The sequence below is a fragment of the Psammomys obesus genome, unplaced genomic scaffold (genome assembly GCF_907164565.1).
Source record: "Psammomys obesus unplaced genomic scaffold, mPsaObe1.curated_primary_1811, whole genome shotgun sequence".
Taxonomy (NCBI): domain Eukaryota; kingdom Metazoa; phylum Chordata; class Mammalia; order Rodentia; family Muridae; genus Psammomys; species Psammomys obesus.
Genome location: NW_026587215.1, coordinates 3,836,903 through 3,847,980, shown reverse-complemented (window position 1 = coordinate 3,847,980; position 11,078 = coordinate 3,836,903). Strand labels below are relative to the sequence as shown.

At 51.5% G+C, this 11,078-nt stretch overlaps 1 protein-coding gene across 1 annotated transcript; it reads left to right on the top strand.

Annotated features, from left to right (window-relative positions):
* Positions 1 to 487: 487 nt before the first annotated feature.
* Positions 488 to 10,772, top strand: Tob2 (transducer of ERBB2, 2). The gene is made up of 2 exons (XM_055603048.1): positions 488 to 1,055; positions 7,112 to 10,772. Exon 2 carries the CDS (start codon positions 7,209 to 7,211, stop codon positions 8,247 to 8,249), a length of 1,041 nt encoding a protein of 346 aa, XP_055459023.1. The 5' UTR covers positions 488 to 1,055; positions 7,112 to 7,208; the 3' UTR covers positions 8,250 to 10,772.
* Positions 10,773 to 11,078: the final 306 nt, after the last annotated feature.

Sequence of the window (11,078 nt, the reverse complement as noted above, 5' to 3'; positions counted from 1 at the left end):
CGGGGCTGACTTCTGTGGCCAGGCGACGGCTGGCAGGAGCGGCAGCGGCTCTCGTGCTCCCCGGGGCCGCGGTCCCGCGTTGCCAGCGCTACATTCGGCGTTTGGAACCCAAGTTTCGGGGCTGGGAGCGCACGGTTAACCGGTGCGCTACTCCTGTCTCTGGTCCCGGTCCTCCTCGCACCCTCCCCTTCTATCCTCCACGTCCCCGCAAGGACTGCGACGCTGGTAAACTCAGGTCCAGCCTCTCCAGAGCTAGCGTCGCGTCCCCAAATTCACCACAGATCGGAACCGGGGAGTCCGTGGTCTCGGGACCGTGCGGGCGCCCTCCGGAGCCCCGGGACCCCAGCCCCTTCCCACCGCTGCCACTGCGGCCCACACTAGTGCCCCACGGTCAGCTGGGCCCCGGGCCGGCCCCCGCCCTCCCCGAACCTGGTCCACACCGGTTAAAACCGTACATTGCGAGTTCAGACTGCTTTGGAGTCTCAAGAAGAGACCTCGGGTGCCGAGGCGCTCAGAGGGAGCAGGAGAGGGCGAGCAGCCCCGGGAGGGCCTCTACGCTCCCAGCGGCAGCCGGGCTCGCGAAGGGTTAAAGGCGCCACGGGAGGAAAAGTAGTCCCGGGCCCGCCCCGGCTGGGCGGAGGGGACGCATCACGCAGGGGTGGGGAGAGCAGATCCATGCGCAGGGTTGCTGAGGGTGAAACTTTTCATTGACTTTGCTCACTTCGGGCCCGGGCGCGGGAAGGTGCGGGTCGTTGGGCCTGAGCGTGGTGGCAGCCGAGAGGCCAGAAGGACAAGACCTGCCCGACGGCCACATCCCGAACCGGCCTCCCTCCACCGCGTGACGGGTGCCACCCTCGGGTCCGCCATCCCCGCGCCGTCGCCGCCGAGCTCGGCCTCCAAAACCAGCGGAAAGAATCACATGAACTCGGTCCTGGTCCCTCTCAACCCTCAACGACGTGAAAGGACACCGTGGCCCTCAGCCTCGCGGCGCCGGGGAGGCTGGGCCAGAGACCTCCATCCCGCGGCCTGCAGAGCGCCCCTTCGCGGAGACCCGAGTGAGTGCGCGGGCGGACGGGTTGGGGCGCCCACCCTGGTCCACTCCCCAGCTGCCCCCTCCAGAGCCGCCTCTGGGCCGCTCTCCATCACTCCCTTTGATCCTGGCGTACCTAGTTCCGTGTACGGCCCTCTCCTGGGCGGAGTGCGTTTCCTCCTTGACCTCCTTCCCCATTTCTTCAGGTCTCACTCGCTGGGTTCTCCTTGTTCCCCCAAAGAAACAAAACTCCAGCCAGCGTGAAATGAATTACGGGAGGAAAGGGGGGATTCGATCTTTGTTTTTCGGCTGCCTTCCCCATGTGCGAGGAATCGAGGCGGTGATTACTAATAGTTTGTTTGTGGCCCTTTGGAAGGTGTGAGGTGGGAAATTTGGACATCCCCTTTTGGGTGACAGAGGCGGTTAGTGGAGACTGCCCTTAGGTTGCCGAGCAAGAATTCATTGCATGTTGGCCCTCTATATTCTTGTGTGGGTGGGAAAAAGTACCTGAAGAGCCTGTCAGATATTGGTTAAGCTCTCCTATTCCTAAACTTCCCCTTCTGTCCGAGGAGGGTGTTCTGTGCCCATGACCAAAATCTAAGGAGGGAAAAGGGAGAATGAACGAAGGAACAGCCTGCAAGCCGCCCTCTTCCCTCCTCTCCTCTGGGAGCAACCAGAACTTCACACAGTAGGCCTAGGGATCAGCAGACGGGGTTTCCGTTCAGTATCTAACCCTTTTTTCTCCTTTTTATCCACCCTGGCCTGGTAGTGGGTTTCTCTTTGATTTCCTGACAACAATAAAAATCCTGTTGCTTGCCTGAGCGCCTACCCCCATTCCTCACTTAAGCACCAGGGAAAACAGCTGGTGTGGGAGGAAGGATTAGGAAGGTTTAACACCCTGCTGGGGAGGGTTCGTAAGTCTGGTAAGTCTGGTCCTAGGGTAGGCCTTGCTGTCGGAGGAGACTCAGATTTTGAGTATTAGAAGATATCCAGGTTTCAGATGTACGGATTTTGCTTGCTTGCCTGGGAACCTTTTCCCATTTCCTTTACTTGGGTCTGGTTTCTCAGACCTGTATGAGAAGTAGGGTGAGGCTTGAGCCTCATTGTTGACTCGGCGCCTCCTCACAGCCTAAGTAGGAATTTCTTTGGCCGACAGGACTGAAGAAGTGGATGTAATTCCTGCCTTATCCCTCCTGGCGGTGGGGAAGCTGGAGGCAAGCTGACTGGTTATTAAGTGGAAGGGGCTCTTTTCTCCTTCAGTACTGTTCCTACAGCTACCATAGACAGCGACAGTCCTTTGAGGTGAAGAGGTTGAGGGCGGAAAGCGGTGGCCCTATCTATTCCAGCTCACCTGCTTCACCCAGGAAAAGCCCCTTAGTTGCAGAGCACTAATTCAGTAGGCTTGGGAGACCATGACAGGAAAGGGGAGAGTTATTGGGAGTCTAGCCTGGACACGAACGTGGGGAAAAGGGATAGCCGGTGAGAGGCCTTATGGGCAGATTTATGCCAAACGTCTTTGGCGGTGGGAGGGGGGGCGCCCACTCGAATCAGCGCGCATGTGCATCGGAAACTTTTCCTCGGCATCGGACCCTTGGCCAGGACCTACTGCGGGGCATGCGTGGTGTATCTGGCTGGGCTGTCGCGTAGTGCGCAGGGAAGTGTAGTGTGCTTGAAAAGTAGGTCACGAGTCTCTACCCGCGCTAGGAGGCCCGAGGACTACGTCTCCCAGAGTGCTGAGCGCGGCTCTGCCTTGGGTGAGGCGAGCCTTCTAGCCTCTGAGAGCCCCAGAGGGCCCTGCTGTGGACCGGACTCTTGTGATAGGGCCCACGTGGTCCGGAATAGCAGTGAGATGGTGCCAGGGTCTAAGTCCCTTGCACTCATCACATATCCTGGAAGTCCTGCAATCCATAATGCCCGTTGGGCCGCTGTGTCCTGGAGGAGAGCTAAGGATTGATCCCTGGGGAGCAGCCTGAGCCTCGCAGTCTCTGTCTGCTGTGGCTGTATTTCACTTGGCCATTTTAAGACGAGCCCCAACACACACACACACACACACACACACACACACACAATATTTACCTGTATCGCAGAGACTATGATTGGTTGCAGAATACTGGGAAATGGAGACACCTGAATTTGGGAGTGGTGATAAGATTCCTTTGCCTTGCCTCTCCCTTTCTACAATGTTGTTTGTTTTGTATTGTTTTTGAGTCTTTGCATTTTAATTAGTTTCTCTGGAATTAACGTTGATGAAGTCTTGTGTAGCTTCCTGGCTCCTTCCTTGTCCCAGTTTGTATTTCTCCTAAACACTAAAATACACATTGGAACAAAGGATCTTGAGTCAAGGTATGGCCAGTGGCTGAAATAAAAGGAAAGGAGGAAAACGGTATTAGGACAATTCTTTTTTTTTTTTTCCCCCATATACATTGTTGTTTAGAAAGGGGACTCAGTGTATAGCACAGGCTGACCTTTACTGTCCTGCCTCAGCCTCCTGTCTCCTGGAATTTCAGGCACCCACACCCTGGCTCATTTGCTACTATTTGGTACATTATCCAAATGAGAATTTACTATTAAACACTTTGTTTGTTTGTTTGTGACAGCTTCTCACTGTGTAGCCCTGGCTAGCCTGTTATTTGCTATGTAAACCAGGCTGGCCTTAAACTCACAGAGATCTGCCTGCCACTAACTCCCAATTGCCACCATGCTGGGTTTTCTCTCTCTCTCTCTCTCTCTTTTGTTACCTTTCTAGTGTTTTGTTGGGAAAGATCTGAGCCCTCTGCATCTGCTTAACAAATCTGCTTGTTCCTTTTTTGAAGGGTAGTTATTTCTAAGCTTTCTAATCTTATCATATGTCCATAAATACATTTATATGTAAGTACTATAATTTGTCCATTGCTTCCTAAAAAACAAACTCAGCCAAATGGTCACTCCTATCTTTAGCTGAAGACAGGACAGTTCCAGGACTTTAATCCTCTGCTCCATAAGCTTCTTGAAGTCAAAATTAGAGTCTGAGCTGATAGAGCAGAGAATCTCATTCTAGTCATCTGGCCTCTTTGTAAGGTTCCACACCGTAGCCATCTGGCCTGGCCTGTTCTCTAATTAAAGAGGCGAAGGAGGCATTCTGCTTCCTTGTTTGTGCAGCAACACCGCTGAGGTAGAGCGATGTGAAAGCCTTGGTTGCTTATGCTGCAAATACTGGTTCTTTAGGCAGGGCCAATGACAGTTGTTCCATTGTGTTTTGGGGTGAGGCTTATGTCCCAATGACTTTGGCCTACATTTAGAATGCTCCCATTTTGAGGCTGTACTGTTCAGGGGTTGGAAGGCAATTACATGGCCAAATTTGAGGACATTTAGAAAGGTGTAGAAGCCCTTTTGGGCAGGATAACTAAGAGGCACATTTTAAGAGGCTCTGCGGTGCCTTGAAGAAAGTATCATGTTGACACTGAGTCTGTTTTTCTTTTTTAAATATTCTTTGAAAACACCTTCTTTAACCGCAGCCCCTGTCCTGAGACCTGATGCCAACTTTCTCCTCAAATTTTTAGTCTCTCGTGTTGGACACCTTTGGCAGACCACCATACTCCTTTCAAACCTCCATTCTTTTTTATTATTTTTTTAAAATTACATAGAGATGTGTATCTTCCTATGGCTATGTGCACATGAGTTCAGATACCTGAGGAGGCCAGAGGCATCAAGTTCCCTGGAACTAGAGTTCCAGGCTGCTGTGATCTAACCGGCCTAAGTGCTGTGAAGCAAACTCATGTCCTGAAAGAGCAGCGAGTACTCTTCGCTCTTGAGCCATTTCTCTAGCCCCTCAACCTTCAGTCTTAAGCTTCCAGTGCAGAAGGTATGAGATGCTTGAACAAATAGGAGTTCTTGGTTTGGCTTAGCTGGCCTTGAACTCCTGGTTTTTCTGCTTCTACATCCCAAGCGCTGAGTTTACAGGCTCACCGCGCCCAGGTCAAGCCTAGAAGTTCAAAGCCAGCCTGGGCAACATAAAAACCTGTACCTCTATCCCCCACTCATGCCACACAAAAGAAAAGCCTGCCTTCCTACACAGGAGAAGGCCTAAGATATGCCTGCATCTGCCTCCCAAATGCTGGGGTTAAAGGTGTGTAATATCCCTTGTTCTTTTTGTTCTTCTTGCTTGTTTTTTGAGACAGGGTTTTGCTATATAACAGCCCTGGCTGTCCTGGACTCACTTTGTAAACCAGGCTGGCCTTGAACTCAACGGATTCACCTGCCTCTGCCTCCCAAGTGCTGGGACTAACGGCATATACCACCATGCCTGGCTATCCCATTTCAATGATTCTTCTCTTTAAACCAAAGGACCCTAGGCCCAATCTGTCTTGGTCACAAGTAGACACTTGAAAAAAACTACAGACCTGTTTGGAGGCCAGGTGGAGGGGGATGTCACGGTTCACTGAGTGCTGAACAGCAATCCCTTTCTGTTTCTCAGACATGAACTGAGGGTGACTCCGTGGGTTACTTACACACGCAGCTACAGATAGGTGTACACACACCAGAAGTCTCCTTCTGAAAATTCGCTCCGAAGCCTGTCCCAGAAGGGCCCTGGGCCCAGGCCTGAGAACGAGCACGAAAATGTGTTTCAGTATTCTAAACTTAGTGCCTGGAGACTTAGGAAGCAGAAAGAACATTAATCAAAATCCAGCCCTGAGTCCCTTGGTGGGACATTGGTCAGCCCTGTCCCTGCTGAGTTCAGCAGCCTGGCTTTGCCTTCCATAGAGAGGTACTTTTCAGTTCAGTCTTCCTCTGAACTAGAGTCTAGAAGCCATCGTTTTGGAGAAAAAGGAGATTAAGATCATTGACGCTAGGTCCTCACAGATCACCTTCCTGAAACATGAGACTTGCCCAGACCTAGGGAATAAAGTTTTTGACCTCAGTGGGATCTGGCTTTGAGAGAATCCCAAAATAACAATCTGAGTATTTATGCTAGGCCGCCGCCTCTACGGGCTTCTCCAAACACTTGATAAATCTGATCTGGTGCCGAGGACAGGTGGTCAGACGGTCCCTGGGAGGCTAAGTGATGACGGGTCCCCAGCTGGAAGCTGTGGGTGATGGAAAATTCTTCCCTCTGCCATCCTCTTCACTCTCAACCTTGCCAGAAACCATGGAGATTCCCTCGGGCCACACTGCTGCTTCTCCTAATGCCCTGCCAGCCACCAAGGCCCTGCTCCCTGCACTTTTCCTATGCGCCCCCAACAGTTCCCTTGTGGGCCGACAGATTGTGGTTATTGCAGATTTTACCTTTTCTAGAGGATCATGGCCTTGTCCCCATTATAGGAGGCTGGCTGGAAATGCAAGATTTGGTTCCACTACCGAGTTCTTAAATTGGTTCTGTAACCCAGACTGAGCCCCAAAGCATACACACCTATGGGGTCTGGGGTGACAGGTGGATGTGACTGGAGTCCAAACTCCAGGGAAAAGGTGGCAGTGCCCCTTTGAATGCAGTGACCTGTATCTTGTTCAGCTTAAGGAGAGCAGCTAAAACTTTGAAACTTACGGTCTTCGCCTTTGACAGTTTCAGGGCACAACTTGGTGAAGATATTGCAGACACAGCAAAACACTTCTTGCATCCAGCTGGATTGGGGGCCTGGTTTTATTTCTTAGTTACTAGATATTATTCTTAACAGTGTCCTGAATTCTTGAAATGGTATAAAGCTTGGTGTACTCCTATTTTAGGTGCCTGCTAAGTACCAAGTACAGGGGAGAGCTTTATCCTTAAACCTCCGGTCACTGATGAGGAAACCAAGGGTTAAAAAAAAAAAAAGTGATTTGTCCAATGCCAGGAGTGATTGTACAAGCCTGTAATTCTAGTCCTTAGGAAACAGAGGCAGTACAATCACTGCACGTTCAAGGCTAGTCTGGTCTACTACTGTAGCGAGCTGTAGGCAAACAGGAGCTCTATAGACTCAGGAAGGAAGGACTGCGCCACTAGGTCTGTGTACAAAAGCTGGTGGCTTCTATGCTTTGTCATTGGTCACCGGTGTAGCTCGGGTAGTGTGTCCCGGATGCCTTTCTGCATATGTACTCACCATGCTCCTCTCCTCCTTTCTCATTGCCCAGAACCCTCTGGATCCCAGGGTCCCACGTCTTCTCCTGCTGCTGCTGCCCTTGGCCTGTGCACAAAGCCCTGTGCTGATCCTCTGCCTAGGAAAGGATCATGCAGCTGGAGGTCAAGGTGGCCCTCAACTTCATCATCTCCTATTTATACAACAAGCTGCCCCGGCGCCGGGCAGACCTGTTTGGGGAGGAGCTGGAGCGGCTTTTGAAAAAGAAGTATGAGGGCCACTGGTACCCTGAGAAGCCACTGAAGGGCTCTGGCTTCCGCTGTGTCCACATCGGGGAGGTGGTAGACCCTGTGGTGGAGCTGGCCGCTAAGCGGAGTGGCCTAGCAGTGGAGGATGTGCGGGCCAACGTCCCTGAAGAGCTGAGTGTCTGGATTGACCCTTTCGAGGTATCTTACCAGATTGGTGAGAAGGGAACTGTGAAGGTCCTCTACCTGGATGACAGCGAGGGGGGTGGTGCCCCAGAGCTGGACAAGGAGATCAAGAGCAGCTTCAACCCTGATGCCCAAGTGTTTGTGCCCATCGGCAGCCAGGACAGCTCCCTGTCCAACTCCCCATCGCCGTCATTTGGCCAGTCGCCCAGCCCCACCTTCATCCCCCGATCTGCCCAGCCCATCACCTTCACCACGGCCTCCTTCGCTGCCACCAAATTCGGCTCCACCAAGATGAAGAAGGGCGGTGGGGCGTCCAGCAGCGTGAGCATGGCCGGCAGCGGGCCAAGTGGCCAGCAGCCACCTCAGCAGCAGCCTCGCCTGGCCCGCTCACCCACAAATAACCTGCTGAAGCACAAGAGCCTCTCTTTGTCTATGCATTCACTGAACTTCATCACAGCCAATCCGGCCCCTCAGTCCCAGCTTTCGCCCAATGCCAAGGAGTTTGTGTACAACGGTGGCGGCTCACCCAGCCTCTTCTTCGACGGGGCAGACAGCCAGAGCGGCAGCACCACTGCAGCCACCTTCGGGAGCAGCGGAGCTGGCACTTGCAACAGCAGCAGCTTCGACGTGTCCCAGGTGTTTGGAGGTGGCACCAACAGCCTCTTCTTGGAGAAAGCGCCCTTCGTAGACGGCCTCAGCTACAACCTCAACACCATGCAGTATCCCAACCAGCCCTTCCAGCCTGTCGTGCTGGCCAACTGACCGTCTTCCTGTCCGCCTGGCCGGGAGCACCCATGACCACCGAAAAGAGAAAGAAAAGGCCAAACAAAAGAGGAAAAGAAAACTATACAAAAAAGATTCCAGTCTTCTCATTCTTACAGCTAGGAAAAAGATCTGCCCAGGCACAGAGTAGGAGGGGCTCCCGAAGCACGAGGTGTTCAACTCCTCCGCCCCTGACAGTTTTTCTGCTTGCCTCTGATTTCATTTGGTTGATTTGGGTTTTTCTTTTCTTTTTTTTTGGTTACGTGTAGTTTTCTATACGACACCTTTAGTTAGTGGTTCCCTGTGCTAAGAATGGTCCAGGTGTGAATTGCTGCTCCCTACTCCCTTCACGCTCCTTTGGGATTGGTGCATTCAAGCTCATGGGAAAGGAAGAGCAGCAGCTGGAACCAGATGTCCCCTGGAGCAGGGAGAGGCTGGCCCCCACGTCCACGGCCTCCATCCTAGCTATCTTCTTAGGCCCTGTTACCTAAATAGGTCTGACCCTAGCTTCAACTCCCTCTCAGGCGGGGCCATAGCAAGCTGCTGACTGGCCATTTGACACCTCCCCCTAAAGCTAATATCTGTGACTGTAGTGAGGTTAGCACTTTTTCTAGTTGAAACCCTTCTCTGTCCTGTGGCCCCGCCCCTCACCCGCTCCGGGCCTAGACAAGCTATATGCAACCTCTCTCTAGCACAGCTTTTCCCTGAGCCTGAGGTTAGGGCAGGGGGGAGTGGTTGGGGTAAGTGTATATTTTTGTGTGTGCATTCACGCCTGTGCGTGTGTATGGCCTGCTGTTGTGTTCTAAAGGATTCCAAGCCACATGGAACTTCCCCTCCCTGGGTGTGATTTCTGGGTTGTAACGAGTGCTTATTTATGTGCAGGGTTGGGGGATGGGCCCAGGTGGGTTGATAGCCCTCTGTAAGGCTGTAGGGCAGTGGATGTGGTGTGGTGATGCGTGGCTAAGCCTAAGAAACTCAAAGGAAAGCACTACATAAGGAACCGCTTTCCCAGATTGCAGAGAGATCTGCGCTTTTGTTTGTTTTTGACCAAAAAAAAAAAGAATCTCTGAAGGGCAGGAAGAACCCCCAAGCCTGATGCCTAAGAGGAGTCCCTAAACATAAGCAGCTCTATTGTGTGCCCTTAGCCCAGGGTAGGGACAGGGAGACAATTTGGAGTCAGTGCCTGTGGTGGGCAGTCCTGAGCCTTGAATTGAGGCCGTGCTTTTTGGTGTAGGTATAGAGGCATCTGTGCCTATCTGAGAACTTCCTGGTTCCTCTCTTGCCATACTGTGTCTGCGCTCACCTAGCACTACTTGACCTTGATGCTATGAGATGGGATCTCGCAGGCAGCCAGGAGAAGCCCCTTCACCAGAAAGCACCAAAGCCCCAGGCACCCCATCTCCATCCTCCCCAGGGACTCCAAATGGGAACTGCTGTGGCAGTGAGGTCAGCCCAGACAGACACTGCCAACCCCTTCTCCTTGCATTGGGCACCAGCTCTACCTCCCCCAGCAGGGCAAGGCCCCGCACTCTCAGCCCAGCACCACCTCCCTTCTAGTCTTCCCCAGCTCGCCCATTCTGGGCCTCCTGTCCCTCCATCCTCAGCGCCCACACAGGTGACAGCCCCAGGTCAGCAACCTCTCTGGGACAAGTTGAGTGTTGCCTTATCCCCACTTCCAGCCCCTCCTCCCACGCGAACACAGCTACCACCTGCGCCCAAGCCAGCTTGTTTTCTCACACATGGGGACACTGGAGCCCCGCCCCTTGTGTCTTTTGAAATAGGAAGAAAAAAAAATGAGTGTTCAGGAACATGACTCCTGGACTGGGCTCTCGGGCCCAGTTTAGTGTCTCATCGCAAATCTAGGCATTTTTGCTTCAATTTTATTTTTTTTTAAGAAAAAAAGAAAAACAACTCTGCACTAATTTACCTGGTTTCGTAGAAAAACTTTTTTTTCTTTTTTACATTTTTGGTGTCCGTTTGTATTGAATAATTTGCTACATTTGTAAAATGTAAGAGGTATATATAATATATGTATATTTCTAATGTAAGAAACGTAATTTTTTTTTCTTTTCAAGATTTTTTCTTAAAAAGAGGAGAGAAACCAATATTTTTTCAGGAAAAACAAACTTTTAAAAATAGGAACATAAAACCTTTTCCTCCCCTTTCCCAACCTCTCTATCCCTCCCTCTCACCCAGGAGCAAACTAGAAGGTGGATTATCTTGTCGAACATGTCAGCTGTCTTCTTGATGCTGTAAAACCTCAGTAGCTCTCCCTAGAGATGGGAAGAGGCATTGAGGCAGCCATAGAGAGAGGAGCCTGGGAGCAGGGCGATGACCTTTTTTTTCTCTAGTGAAGGAAGAATGCAATCAAGACATTTTGTATTCAGAACGTTGTGCAATATTTTGGAATGAGACATTGGTGTGTTTAGAGATTTAGTTTCAAAACAAAGATTGATCAAATCTGTACAGTTTATATTGTTCCAGATTTTTTTAAGTTTGTATTAAAAGCATGATATATAATAACCTTCTGCTTACTCCTGTCTTGTTTTGTTTCTGGTATCCTTTTGAGGTGGCCACTGCTCACCAGGTGTGGTGGTGCACACCTAATATCCCAGCACTCGGGGAGGCAGAGTCAGGTGGATCTCTGTGAGTTCGAGGCCGGCCTGGTCTACAAAGTGAGTCCAGGACAGCCGGGGCTACACAGAGAAACCATGTCTCAAAAAACAGAGAGTGAGATGGCCATGACTGTGGGCCTCAGGAAACCATCAGTCACTCTCACAGTGGCTCACCTCTGGGTAGACAGTTGACCCCATGTCCCTTTGGTAGGCC

Coding starts and splice junctions, on each gene's coding strand:
- Tob2 (XM_055603048.1), top strand. CDS start 7,209: ATGCAGCTGGAGGTCAAGGTGGCCCTCAACTTCATCATCTCCTATTTA.